The sequence below is a fragment of the Drosophila virilis genome, chromosome 5 (assembly GCF_030788295.1).
Source record: "Drosophila virilis strain 15010-1051.87 chromosome 5, Dvir_AGI_RSII-ME, whole genome shotgun sequence".
Lineage (NCBI taxonomy): Eukaryota > Metazoa > Arthropoda > Insecta > Diptera > Drosophilidae > Drosophila > Drosophila virilis.
Window position 1 is genome coordinate 15331890 of NC_091547.1, and position 14318 is coordinate 15346207.

General features: G+C 45.4%; 4 protein-coding genes across 7 annotated transcripts; 2 read left to right on the plus strand and 2 right to left on the minus strand.

The window, feature by feature from the left end:
- Positions 1-35: 35 nt before the first annotated feature.
- On the minus strand, positions 36-8108 carry Isha (Insulator su(Hw) mRNA adaptor). Of its 3 annotated transcripts, XM_002049771.4 has the most exons (9): positions 7891-8108; positions 7036-7626; positions 6495-6791; positions 6218-6370; positions 6022-6129; positions 4621-4951; positions 1789-3051; positions 1459-1728; positions 36-1401 (listed from the first exon to the last, which is right to left on the minus strand). In XM_002049771.4, exons 1-9 carry the CDS (start codon positions 7924-7926, stop codon positions 410-412), a joined length of 4041 nt encoding a protein of 1346 aa, XP_002049807.2. In that variant the 5' UTR covers positions 7927-8108; the 3' UTR covers positions 36-409. The 3 variants fall into 3 exon arrangements, with proteins under 3 accessions (XP_002049807.2, XP_015029839.1, XP_015029840.1); XM_015174353.3 differs by lacking the exon at positions 6495-6791 and having other exon boundaries at positions 7891-8107; XM_015174354.3 differs by lacking the exons at positions 36-1401; positions 1459-1728; positions 4621-4951 and having other exon boundaries at positions 2806-3051.
- Positions 8109-8258: 150 nt separating this feature from the next.
- On the minus strand, positions 8259-10259 carry LSm1 (U6 snRNA-associated Sm-like protein LSm1). 2 transcript variants are annotated; one of them, XM_002049769.4, is made up of 4 exons: positions 10083-10259; positions 9828-10012; positions 9574-9773; positions 8259-8406 (listed from the first exon to the last, which is right to left on the minus strand). In XM_002049769.4, the coding sequence occupies exons 1-3, from the start codon at positions 10135-10137 to the stop codon at positions 9600-9602; spliced, it is 414 nt and encodes a 137-aa protein (XP_002049805.1). In that variant the 5' UTR covers positions 10138-10259; the 3' UTR covers positions 8259-8406; positions 9574-9599. The 2 variants fall into 2 exon arrangements, with proteins under 2 accessions (XP_002049805.1, XP_032292926.1); XM_032437035.2 differs by lacking the exon at positions 8259-8406 and having other exon boundaries at positions 9503-9773.
- Positions 8405-9555, plus strand: hng1 (hinge1). Its single transcript, XM_002049770.4, has one exon. The coding sequence runs from the start codon at positions 8482-8484 to the stop codon at positions 9472-9474; it is 993 nt and encodes a 330-aa protein (XP_002049806.1). The 5' UTR covers positions 8405-8481; the 3' UTR covers positions 9475-9555.
- Positions 10260-10538: 279 nt separating the features above from the next.
- Xpd (general transcription and DNA repair factor IIH helicase subunit Xpd) lies at positions 10539-13640 on the plus strand. Its single transcript, XM_002049768.4, has 8 exons — positions 10539-10691; positions 10749-11206; positions 11270-11400; positions 11460-11680; positions 11733-12114; positions 12176-12457; positions 12512-12790; positions 12897-13640. The coding sequence occupies exons 1-8, from the start codon at positions 10687-10689 to the stop codon at positions 13446-13448; spliced, it is 2310 nt and encodes a 769-aa protein (XP_002049804.1). The 5' UTR covers positions 10539-10686; the 3' UTR covers positions 13449-13640.
- The last annotated feature ends 678 nt before the right edge of the window (positions 13641-14318 follow it).

Consider the following 14318-nt stretch of genomic DNA (forward strand, 5'->3'; position numbering starts at 1 on the left):
TGGGAGTTTTTCTTTTCTTCTAAATATATTTTTAGTTTTGTTTTTACATACATAACTGTATGGAAAATGAAAATTTCTAGCATCCGACTTTAGGGATCAGCGACGCCCCCTAATTGTTGTTTAGTTTGTGGTTTGGCGGCAGCTAAGCCTTGAAGTGAAAACTTTAATAATAATAATATAAAGCGCCTTAGCCTAGCAAGAATGGTGCAGACTCGTCGCGTCTCAACAAATGCGTAATCTCAAGCTAAAATTTTAATAATATATAAATGTTTGCATGCATGTTGGGCGACACACATACATGTATAAATCATATTGTAAGGAAATTATAAATTACACATTTTTCGACACACTTTTGATTTACCGTCGAAAGTTCGTTTTGCTGCTTCTAATGAACTATTTTGTCAGCATTCTATGTGTCTGTCTCGACTTCTGGCTGGGCACTGGCAACTGGCTCAGCCTCCGTTATCTCTTTCGTTGATTCAATCTCTGCGGCGGGCGCTGCTTCCGGCTGTGGTGTTGCTGGCGTTGGCGCAATTTCTTCAGTAACCCGCTGTTCGATCTTTGGCTGCGGCTCCTCCGGCTGCTCATCTTGCTGAGGCGGCGGCGCTGCTGCTGAAGCTGCTGACAACGGTGGCGGCAACTCGTCATAGAGGGGCGTGCAGACGGGTGATGGCGCCTTTGGCTTAGACGCTTCGCTGCTCTCCTGCAAAACTGGTCTGGCAAACGCCTCCGTCTCGGTCATTGTTTCCGCTTGCTGGCTATCTTCAGCAGCAGCAGCAGCTACAGCAGTATCACCAGCAGCAGCAGCAGCAGCAGCAGCAGCAGCTTCAGCAGCAGCAGCAGCAGCAGCGCTTTCCGCAGCTTGCTGCGCCTCCATTCTCGCGTCGTATTCCTGCAGCTCTCTATCCCAATCCTCCTCTGTATCGACTACGGCTGATTTCGCAACATTATTCACGGATGGCGCTGCCACCGACTTATTTTTAAAATCATCTGCCTCTAATGAAGATTGTTTGCCTTGCAATGCGTTCTCATCCGTGGAGCTTATTGAGTGACGATTACTGTCATCGCGCGAGCCACGTCTGTTATTGTTGTTGGGCGCACGTTCACGCTCTTCGCTACGCGGCCCACCTCGTCCGCCACGTGCATTGCCTCCGCGACGATCGTCACTGTCTCGATCGCCACGGAATCGATTGCCAGGGCCACCTGGGCCACCGCCTCCACGACGTTTAAAGTTGCTGTTGTTGTTGTTTATGCCGTTATCATCCTCTTCATCACTCCAGCGGCCACCGCGACCTCCACCTCCACCTCCACTGCCACCCATGCCACGACCTCCGCCACCGCCGTTGCCGCCGCCGCGACCCCGCTGGTTATCATTAAACGGATTGCGTGGATTGAAGAAGCCTGCAAATAAATTCCTTAGTTAGTACTGGGTCCATTTTGCAGCTGGAATATGCTCACCTGGTCCTTGCTGTCTGCCGCCTGGCCCGCCGCCTTGATTGCGCATAAACATGGGGCCTACTCCATTGCCCGTGCCCGGTCCACCCATGCGCTGATTAAACGCCGCTGGCGGCAGTATGCGCATTTGCATCAGACTCGTTGGCTGATTGAAGCGATTCGGATTCATATTGGGCTGGAAGAAGTCACCGCCGCCGTTGCCGCCATTATGGTTCCCACCGCGAGGTCCTGGTCCCATGCCACGTGGGCCACCGCCAGTACGATTATCAAAGTCTGCATTGAATCAAACGAGATGTAGTCGAAGAATATAACTCTACACTGCCTGGAACTTACCCAAGCCAGCCATAAATTCTGGACGTGGAATGCCACCATGCTCCAAGCTGTTTAGGTTAAGGCGCGCTCGAGCCTCAGTGAACGCTCCGCTAAGCGGAGGTGGTCCACCTGCGCCGTTTTCATTTCGCCAGCGATCCGACGTCTCGCCAATGTCATCGCGGCCACCCCAACGTGAGCCGCCGCCGGGACCACGTGTTCGCTCCCTCTGAAACAATTCATTTGCTGCGACCGCTGCAGCCACTTCGGCACTGTTGGGTGGCGCTGAGCCACCAGCAAAAATAGGCGGCGGCTGGCTAAAGTTCGGTGGTTGTTGCTGTTGCTGCTGCTGTGATGGCGGCGGGACGGATTGCGGCGCATCCTCAAGTTCCATTTCTATGTCCATTTGATCGTCACTCACATTGCCAGCCCCAGAGACCGCAGGTGTTGGAATTGTGGCCATGGGTGGCGGCACAGCACCGGGTGGGGGGAACTGCGCGCCTGGCGGCAGTCCCAGGGGATGTGGCGGCGGACCGCCCATGCTCGGAAAGCCGGGCGGCATCATGTTAGGCGGCATCATCATTGGCGGTGGCATACCGGGCACCATATTTGGAGGCATGGGCATGCCGCCCAATGGATGATTCATGGGTCCCATTGGACCCATCATGCGCTGTGGTGGCGGTCCGGCCAAAGGCGGCGCCATCTGAAACTGGCCAGGCACCATGCCCATCAGAGCAGGCGGAGGCGCCCCCGGCCCGCCATGCTGTGGCGGTGCCACTGGCGGTGGCTGTGTTGTGTCAATGCCGAAGAGCAAGTTTGGCGGCGCCACAGGCGGCGCCGTTGTGAGGTCAGCGGTTGGGACAGTCGACTTGTTTTCCTTGACATTTTTCGCCTGATTTATTTTCTGCTTCATCCAGCTGGGCATGGTGTCCTCGTCAAACATGCCGCCTTCCTCAAGACTGTCAAAGTCGGTATCGGGACTCAGCTTGCTCCACGGCACATATGTGACGCCGAGCTCGAGGTCCCAGAAGTCCTTCCATTCCTTACTCTTGACACCCTTGCCGGCTGCCCATGATATGGTAATGGCACGCCCTTGCAGCTTGTGATTCTTTAGCGCTTGCATGGCCTTGTGCGCATCTTGGCGGCGATTCATCACAATAAAGGCGCAACCCCTTGGCACAATCTGGTCGATGCTCACGATATCGCCATACTCGCCAAAAGTGTCCGACAATTCCTCCTGATATACCAGCTTTGAGAGGTGGCCCACCCACAACGTGGTGCTGCACACTGCAAGAAACAAGACCCTAATGTTAAACTTTTTGAATATTTACAAAAGGATAGAACTAGAAAGATAAATTCAATTATGATAAGATTTTGATTTTCTAACTCGCTTTCAGTTGCTTTAAGGATTATACAAACATTATATAATTGCATCCAAAACTGATGTTTATTTTGGGAAAATAAGTCAAGGAAATTATGTTTTATGCTCTTTTTTATTGCTTATAATGTCTAAAGCATTGAAGCTGCCATCTCCGACCACATAAAGGCATAGCGAAAAAAATGTATATGTTCGTCTATATTCTTCTATGCAAGCGAATCTTTCTACCTACAACTGTCGTAATGCAACTCGACATAGTATGGATGGGCTCTCCTGTCGTATAAATAGACTAAGTTTGAAATTGGAAAATATGTAGACCAGAATCTGTCTGCTTGGATTTGGCTTGGACCGTGAACTGAATTAGTGACATATTTTGTATACACAGAGCAGGTACTTTATATACCTAAATGAAAACTGTTTTATTTAAACTAATCTACGCATTGGTTCAAATATTTATCTATAGGAAATATCTGTTAATTTTATCCCAGTTGGTAAATTGTAAGAAACGTGAAAGTCAAAAATGTTAGGTTTTTGGACTACTATTCTTTCCTATACCGGCTATATGAATATCATAATGGAACTAATAACTCCCGAGTTTGGTCAAATTATATTAATATAAAAGAGTTTTTCATACAATAACTTAATTAACGACCGTTCGTTCCTATGACACATATATGATATAGTTGTCCGAACTAGTCGCTTCTAATAATGCTCTGCGTGGAAGGTAGCTTTAAAACTGAGAAACTAGCTCGCATGGAGACAGACAAACCGACATGGCTCTATGAGGTCGTGTTGACTTCTTTTATGCGTTGCACATTTCGCAACAAAATTATAAGGGATATAAATATATAAAAATGTATATGCATGCTTGTAAATCTAGACTCCCTAGGCTCCTCTCTGCGTGGAGTTGTAGCTTTAGTATGTACACGTACGTTTGTAATTGATGTAAGCGTTAAGGTGTCATATGAATGCGTTACTTGGATGCCAAGAGTAATTCATAGGCCATCTTGAACGCACAGTTACAATTTGTTTTGGGTGCCAAATGCTTAGGTGGTAGTACACAATTAAATAAGGGTACATTAATATGCTTAATATCTGATTTGGTTGCCAAAAACTTTGCTCAGAAACGCGTCAGGGGCATTTGAGTATATAATGTGGGTTAAATAATGCCAGATAGTAAGATTTGATCATGTTTTAAGTACAAGAACCACTAAAGCTAAAACACACACACGCGCGCACACACACACACACACGTCAACCGAGCCAAGGAGCTGCAGGATAAAAAAAGGATGTACATTTTAGCATAAATTAATAAGGCTGTGGTAAATGTGGCATAAAAAGGTTTGCGCAGAAACTGAGGGCTTCTTGTTACTGCAAAGCCTTTCGCATGCGACAAATACCAATTCCGTAATGGCTTACGGCATACGGCTTACGTGTTGTTACGTTACGTTACGCTATTGTTATGCATGGATAGTTACCACTTAGATGATCCTTCTTTATATCGGGCAGACCCTTCTTGCGACGCTCACGTTCATGCTCTCGATCACGCTCCTTGTCGCGCGTGCTGCGCTCCATACGGTCACGATCGCGCGATCCGCGCCTACGGCTGGAACGTGGCGACCGGCTACGAGAGCGGGAGCTGCGCCGGCGACTTCCGCGGTCACGATCATTGGCATTGCCACCGCCACCGCCGCCGCCGCCGCCACCACGGTTGCGTGGTGACCGACTGCGGCTGCTCCGTCGACTTCGCTTGTATCGGTCCCGGTCGGGCGTGGGACTACGAGAATCGGCACCATCCAGATTGATAACCTGAGCGTTTGAAGTTTGGCAAGAAATTTGAGAGAAAGTGATGTGATATAAACGTTAACATTTTAAGCATAAAACAAATAATGGCGGAATGGAAGAGTGGGAATTGGGATTGGGTGTTTTTCTTGTTGTTGTTGTTGTTGTTGTTGTTAGTATTTGGATAGCTGGGAAAACATATTGGTTGGGTTTTGTAGAACTACAAATTATAGAAATACGTATTGTATATATATATATATTCTTTTTAAACTGCATTCTTGGCGTGTTGACGTGTGTTTTGGGCTTTTAATTGGTCGGCGGTTCTTTACTATTTCATTGGCATTTTTGAATCGATGCGTTTTCGAGCAAGTTTTTGTTTTCTTTGATGGGCAATTGAATTTGAATCGACTTGGAATTTCGGTTACATATTAAGGAACTTACCAAACGTTGTTATACGGGGCTTCTAGCATCGGGTTTCGCATCCGTCATTATTTATATGAATAAACCTTACCTTTGGGCATTTTTTTTTCTTTTTACCATTTTTTTTGTTTTGTTTTTTTAAATAAACGTATATGCAAATTTCAAGTTTAAATTTAAGTATGGCCCTTTAGACAGTTATTTCTTGGCCAAAACCATAAAATCAGACTTAATAGCAAGGCAAATCAAGTCGGGCTCTTTAAATCGGTTTTTATAATTATTAACATTAATAAGTGCTACCCGTTTGTACACTTCTTAATTATTCCCCATTCTTTGTATATGCGTTTTCTTTTTCTTTCTTTTTTCACTCAGCTCGAGTTTATCAATCGGAACATTCAATCCTCCGCCCGGTATAACAACAGTTTGGGCCCGTCAGCAGCACTTGGCACCATGAATCCGGAACTATGTAAGTTGTTTGCAAACTAATTTCTCAATTCCGATTAGTTCCGATTTCATGGGCGCATTTTGAATTTAATTATATATCAATAGATATTTAACAAGAACTACTAAATTGCAAGCTTTGTTTGCCGTTTTGATTGATGTCAGTTTGTGGGATCAGTCAAAAATGCACACATTAACCTGCTTGATGAAACTATAGAATTGAAGGAATGTGAGCGTACCTCAATGGGTTGCTGTTCCGATATGAATTCCACGTCCTTGTTCATATCCGTCACATCGTTATGACCGCCCATTCCCATAGCTACGCCCGGCGGCATGCCGGCTGTGCCCTGAAATTAAACATATTTGTATTATAGAATAACCCAGAGAGTTAATTGTCTGGGTTATAAAAAATGCGAGGGTCGAACGCGCACACACCTTAAGAACATTCTGCAAATGCTGCTGCAGTGCTTCATCCTGGTAGCGATGTTTTTGGTTCTCCTCTTGCTGCTTGAATTTTTGAAAGTTTTGCAGCGTCTGCAGCTGGCGCAGCACATTGGGATCATTGAGCAGCTGCTTCAAATTGTTGTTCTGCAAAGGAAGGTGTATATTATATATATGGGATAAATTAATTTAAAAAAAACTGCAAATAACAAACTAAATAAACTAAAGCTAAACACAAAATGTTAAATATAACAGAAAGTCCCTTGCATACATCTAGCAAATTCGATGAGCCAGGCGGCGAGTCGTCGCCCATACAATGATGATCTTCACCCATCAGCATGTCACCATCCTCATCGTCAATTATTTCACGCACATCGTATTCCAGCTCGTGCGAGCTGCTGCTTTTGACATATTTGTGGTGATGCGACTTGCTGGGGCCCACGCTATCGAAGCGGCTCTTCGATACGATAGAAACGCTAGACGCCATGCTATGCTGATGCTGCTGGCGTTTCATATAATGCTGCTCCATGTGACGTCGGCTGGAACTCGAGCACTTCTCATGGCTTAGCTGTGTATTTTCACGCATTAGGCAAGCAAGACATGAACAGAGTAATGGTAAGAGTAACAAAAAAATAATGGCAATTGGGTTAGCATTCGAATACATCGCACACATAAACTTATAATATTGCACCGGAGCCTGGCAATGAGTATAGCTCGTCATGGTGGCTCACAAGCCTTAACATTAGTCATTATGCGATATTGATTGCCAGTCTCTTTTTCACTAATGTGATAATCGTTCAGAGCCCACTCACCGACAAATCCGGCATGGCACCACCCAATTTGTCGTCGGTAGCAGAGCTTAGGTCCATATTGCTCATCCCAGAGGTATTAAGGCCGTTGGCAGCATTGTTACTGGAAATATCCGACAGATTTAGAGCACCACTGCTGCCGCTGGGCCCTGGGCCTGTGTTGAGGTTGCCCGGTCCGACGATTGGCGGCATTTGGTGATAAATGGGATGATTCGGGTCGGCCAAGTCGAATATTGGCTGTATAACGTCCGATTTGAAGACATTGTTCTTTTGCCAAAGGTTTAAAACGCGTATGATGCGACTCTTATCCTCGGGCGCGCATCGGAAGAGATTGGCAAACGTTTCGGTCAGATTGCGCTGAAAGCGTGGCGCAAATACGTCCTTTTCGGTTCCGTACTGATGCCGCGACTGTCGCACAATCGAGTCTATGACATACAAGCCCGGCACTTTGTACTCCGGCTTGCATTTGAGTATAAACTTTTCGACACTCTGCACAACATGCTTGTAGAATTTGATTGCACGCATTGCCGACTTTGTGATGGCGGCCATTTTAGCCTTTGATATGGGCGGCCGGCTATCATAGAGCCCGGAGAGCTGAAAAATAAATACATGTACATGTCAAGATGGTCAAGAATATGAGTTCAGTGTGTGGACCAAGGCAGGACACGAGATTTCTGTATTGCCAACATTTAATATTTACATGTGTAAATTGGCGTGATTACAATTGTGTACGGTCCAAATTACACAACTACATATGGCGCATACAGACATGTATGTAAATACCGAGGTATGTATGGGCAGATATAGATATGTATATATGTATGTGTGTACATGTCTGTGGCAGCGGCCTCAACTTACCTCATTATTGAAAGCGACGACCGTCTCCATGTTCATTTCAATGCTCACCACTACACGCACGCACAGAATTCAAATTCGCATACTATTTTAGTATAAATGATCTTTATAAATTAGTTTTACGCTTGTTTTACAACTTTTTACTTGAATTTTCACAATTTTTTCGCATGAAAGCGTGAAAAAATGGCTGCCGATAGTAGGGGTGCTTATTTCTTAAATCAACTTATCGGCTATATCGATATAAAACACACATATTTTGATATATTGAATTGTCAAGCAACGCTATCGAATATGTTCTTGAATTGTTAATCGATTACACTTAAAAATTGTAACAATATTTTCTTATGTTATGAGATTATATAAACATATTGTAATCGAAGTTTTCGGAATTTATAATGAAGATGCAATAACTGCAAGATATTGGCGTTGCCAGACCACATAAAATGCAGCAATATGAAGGGGCTACCCCATATTATTATGGGTATCGTTGCGTTTTCTTTTATGCAGACAATGGTCACACTGGAAAGAAAGCAAAACGAAAACATTAGCCACTCAATTTTAACAAAATTAATGCTCAATAGTAATTAACAAATTATGAGCGCCCACCACAGACCCCTCGACGATTCAGATGTTGCGCTAATACATACGATACGTTCTACGCCATCGCTATACGACCACAGACATGGAGACTTTCGCCTTTCGCAAAGAAAGGAAGAGGATTGGGCAAAAGTGGCTGAGACCTTAAACATTTCATCGCCCGATGCACGACGCAGATGGACTTGTCTGCGCGACCGATATTCGCGAGAGCTTAAACAAATGCGTTTGCATCCGAACTCCGAATTCGGACACAATGACTTTTTTAGGCAAATGGACTTTTTGCGGGAGTTCGTGCGAAAACGTCGCGAGAGAAGCCGTCGTGACGATACGCCAACAAGTTGGCTAAAAACGGAGGTGAGAGCACCCAAATTGAAAGCACGTCCCGAGCCGGATACACTCATTGAACAGGAACTGGATGAGTCGCAAGTGTACGATGAGTGCGATCACAACTACGATGCCGATGCCAAGCTGGAAGTGCAGACTACGCAATCGGAAAGTTATTCAGTGCTAGTTGAAGCGGATGATGGAGACGGGCATGATTCATATGAAGAGTACATGGCCGATTCCGAATCAGCCGATCAGAAAGTCTTGCCCACAATGCAACCATCTCCATCTCTGGTCACAGTCCATACTGAGGCACCGACGACGGGCACGGTGTGCACTGCAGGGGTCTCGCCGTCTGATGCTGGCCATTCTCAGGCGGACATTGACTATATGGTCTGTGTGCCGAATGTGCGAGTCGAGCGGGAGCATTTGCCGCCAATTAAGCCAGAAGCATCGCCCGGATTCGAGGCAGTAACCGCACCAACTGCCACAAGCGCCTCCAACGAGACTGAGGATGACTTCTTCTGTAAATCGGTGGCAGCCTATTTGCGACAATTGTCGCGACGGCATAAAATAAAGGCAAAAGTGGAAATGTTCCAGGTTTTGGAGAAGTACATATTGCTTGAGGAGTCCGCAACAGCGCCTGGGACGAGTCACAATGGTTAAGCAGGTTACATAGCGACATATGTACATATAGTTTTTAAATAGATTTTTATGGAGTACAAATATACAACTGACAAAAATCAATGATTCTCTTAAGCTTACTTTAATGATTCTGGCGAAGACACAGCTCAGCAAAAGTCTTCATTGATGATATCCGCATTGACCGCCAAGCCGCGTTCCTTGAGTGCTTTGGACACCAGTCGATGCTTCTCCTGGCGCTGTTCTTGCTCACGACGCTGTGCATCGAGTATCTCATCAACGGAAATCTCTTTCAGTGGTAGCTTTTGTTCTTTGTCACGATCCTGGAATATACATAGTAGGGTTATGCTGTTCAATCTGCTCGCATTTCTACTCACAATCTCGCCAAGCAGCACCACGTTCTCGCCGCGTATTATGAAAACTCCGCGCGGTATATCACCGTACTGGTTGCCAACGTGTATCCGTTCAATTGTCCGCTGCAGAACTAAATTGGCAAACTGATCGACGGATCGCAAGTAGCCAATCAGTGTGCGGCCGTCCCGAAGTAGAACCATAAGTTTCTCTACGAATCCGAATTGTTTAATTATTATGAATAGTATTATAGTATTATGCCGGTAATGTATAAAACATACTATCCACTTCCTCCAGCAGATGTGCTGTTCCAGCCAACGGGTTGAGGTCGTCCATAGGGCGTGGGTTTAGTGTTATTTACCAAATGTTAGCAGAAAATCCTTTTACATCTAAATTATATCAAAAATACTTTGGAAAAACATCTACTCAGCCTTAAATGCAATAGTACTACTGAAAACTTGTCTTGCGACTGGTACGCTGACAATATTTTGCTGCAAATATTTTACTATGTTCTATTGCTTATTTCGCTTGGCTGTGCGATATTCGCAAACAAAAATACATTTGTTTTTATGTTCAAGCCGTCTTTGGCGGCTCATTAAAATTGAAAATTAGTAGCGTCAAAGAAATTCATTAAATTTCGATTTTACTACTCATATATTGCGTGGTTGACTTTTTGCTTGAAAAACAGCGTACTTTTGTGCACGATATATTTTGGACATGCAAAAAGTACACTTATCGATTGTTATCGATGAGTGCCGGCATGGACGTCGATTTAGCAGCCGGAATTAAACAACTGCGAAGTTAGACAAAATAACGCTCTTAGAAAAACAAACAATCTTTCAGGCAGCTGTTGCCAAATCTTTTTAGTAGGCACATTGGAGCAAAATGAAGTAATTTTAATAATGAATGTGCAAGGAATAGAGTCACTTCTTCTTTTACTTTCCTAGGCTCAGCGTCGATGGGCTGCTCGTCTATTTTCCCTATGAATACATTTATCCGGAGCAATATGCATACATGCTGGAGCTTAAGAGAAGTCTGGACGCCAAGGGGCATTGTCTGCTAGAAATGCCTTCGGGAACGGGAAAAACAGCCACATTGCTCTCATTGATTGTAGCCTACATGATCGAGCATCCGGAGACCGTGCGCAAGCTAATTTACTGTTCACGAACGGTCCCAGAGATTGAGAAGGTTATTGCCGAGTTGCAGAACTTAATGGTCTACTATGATCGGCATTGTCCCGTACCCCCGGGCTTAACCGGTCTGGTTCTGAGTTCACGTAAAAACATGTGCATTCACCCTGAGGTGAGTAAGGAGCGCGAGGGCAAGGCGGTGGATGGCAAATGTTATGGTCTTACTGCCAGCTACATACGCGAACATCACGAGCTGGATGCAGAAGTTCCAATTTGTAAGTAGAAACAGTGCCTGTCAATCCGATCAAAGCTTTATACCTATTCTATTCTGCTCGTAGGTCAGTATTTTGAAGGCTTCACCTTGGAGGGCAAGGAGTCGACGCTGCCTGTGGGCATATACAGTCTCGATGATCTAAAAGAATATGGACGTTCAAGGAATTGGTGTCCCTATTTTCTGGCACGCTATGCTGTGCGTAACAAATTGAACCCAAAAATATGTGTCATAACTGATTGACCTTTTCCTGCCAGATTGCACACGCGCACATTGTGGTCTACAGCTACCATTATCTTCTGGATCCGAAAATAGCGCAGGTCGTGTCGAAGGAGATGACGCGCGAGGCCTGCGTCGTATTTGATGAGGCTCACAATATTGACAATGTGTGCATTGACTCGATGAGCGTGAAGATCAATCGACGTATTGTGGAGCGCAGCACGAACGCCTTGAATCAGCTCACAAAATTGGTGCAGGAGTAAGTTGAAAACCTTAACTATCTAGAAAAACTGATTCATTACGTTTTGTAGCATGCGGGAAGAGGACACAAACCGATTGAATGAGGAGTATCAGCGTATGGTGCAGGGCCTCAAGGATGCCAGCGTACAGCGGGACACGGATATGATATTGGCAAACCCTGTGCTGCCCAGCGATGTGCTCAAGGAGGTGGTGCCGGGCAATATACGCAATGCGGATCACTTTCTTAGCTTCTTGCGTCGTTTTGTGGAATACATAAAAACGCGGCTGCGTGTGCATCACGTGGTCCAAGAATCACCTGCCGGATTTCTTAAAGATGTTTCATCTAAGATATGCATAGAGCGCAAACCCCTGCGCTTTTGTGCCGAGCGTTTGTCCAGCTTGTTGCGCACTCTTGAGATCAGCGACTTAACTGAATATGGCGCACTTACGCTGGTATGTGTTAGCCTGTGACCTGTTGTTGAATTCGATTTAATAGTCCATTTACTGCCCACAGATAACGCATTTCGCCACCCTGGTTTCAACGTACACGAAAGGCTTTACAATCATTATAGAGCCTTTCGATGACAAGACGCCGACTGTTTCTAATCCTATAATGCATTTTAGTTGTTTGGACTCATCCATTGCCATGGCGCCAGTATTCTCACGCTTTCAAACAGTTGTAATCACCTCGGGCACGCTGTCTCCGATGGATATGTATCCCAAGATTCTTGATTTTGATCCAGTTGTTATGAGCAGCTTTACAATGACATTGGCTCGTCCCTGTCTGCTGCCGATGGTAACAACATTTGGGGAATTTCAATTCGTATATTTATACTTATTTTTTGAACAGATTGTATCGAAGGGCAACGATCAGGTGGCCATTTCGTCAAAGTTTGAAACGCGCGAGGACACTGCTGTCATAAGGAACTATGGCCAGCTTTTGGTGGAAGTGGCTAAAACAGTGCCCGACGGCATTGTCTGCTTCTTTACGTCATACTTGTACTTGGAGTCAGTTGTGGCATCCTGGTACGACCAGGGCATTGTCGACACTCTGCTGCGCTACAAGCTGCTGTTCATTGAGACCCAGGACAATGCCGAAACAAGCTATGCGCTCATGAACTATGTTAAGGTGAGCCCCATCATCTGTCCGCAACAGAAGCACAGCTCCAACTGCTATGGCTTCCACGATGTGCTTGACACACATTTACCTCGATCTTCGTTGTATCTCCGTTTAGGCTTGCGATTGCGGTCGAGGCGCTGTTCTGCTAGCTGTGGCGCGTGGCAAGGTCTCCGAGGGTGTGGATTTCGATCATCACTATGGTCGCGCGGTGCTCATGTTCGGCATACCCTACGTTTACACGCAGTCGCGCATTCTCAAGGCGCGTCTGGACTACCTGCGCGATCAGTTTCAGATCAGAGAGAACGACTTTCTGACCTTTGATGCCATGCGGCATGCAGCACAGTGCGTGGGCCGAGCGTTGCGTGGCAAGACGGACTATGGTATCATGATATTTGCAGACAAACGTTTCTCGCGACAGGACAAGCGGTCACGTCTGCCCAAGTGGATACAGGAACATCTGGTGGACAGCTTCTGCAATTTAAGTACTGAGGAGGCTGTGCAATTGGCTCGCCGCTGGCTGAGACGCATGGCGCAGCCGTTCTCGCGGGAAGATCAGCTGGGCATATCGTTGCTGACTTTGGCGCAGCTGGAGAGCATGGAGCAGGAGAAACTGGAGCGACAGGCGCAGGGAAAGCAAGGAGTGGGTGGCGAGGTGCAGGAGCTGTAATCGAAATAAACGTCGCGTGGTATTGCAAACCGGCTCATCAATTGACTGGCGCCGGCTTCCTTCCGCAATGTATTTGATTTTCGACTGGGCATGCTTGTGTCTGTACGAGAATAATTATAATAAATGTTGAATTTGTTGCCAGCTAATGGCATTGAATGCCATTAAACGGAGCAGCAAAAACAAAATTGAAAAGTCAAAGTTTTGGTTGGCTGGGGCGGGTTTTTTTCATCATTCGACTTGGCCAGGCTAAACTGACGTAAATGCCTTATTAACTGATAATTAATATTATTAATTTAGCGGTTGCTCATTCCCCCAGATGAATGACTCAATGCCCAAATGCCCAAACTGCGGCTGTCTCTCAAGGCGGCGACCAGCCAATGTTGTTGTTATCGATTATGTCAAATCGATGACGATAGTTAATCGAAATTTCCATTGCTATCGTCCATGGCTGCAATTGGCCCTCGACTTTGAAATGATTCCTGAAAAGTTGATTGTACTTTGAGCACGGTTTTATTTAACCTGAAAAAACTCAAACGCGATCTATCCATAATTGTCAATGCCCTGTATTGATGCGCAGCCAATATGCCATGGAATAACATAAAATATACGAATAAGTATTTCCAAATGTACGTATTATATTTATTAAGCTGCTATCGCTAGCGAAAACGGTTTCTTAATGATTTTGTTTGCGCAAATAATTGCTTGCAAAACATTTTTGCTAACAATTAAGAAAATTATATTCGATTTTGAGATTTCAGACATTCAGCCAAGATTCTTAACAACTACGAACATTTTATCTACCAATTTCCTGTAGTCCTCGTGTGAGCTTGAGAGTGCGCTAAACCCGAAACACTCCGAGAGAGAGAGAGA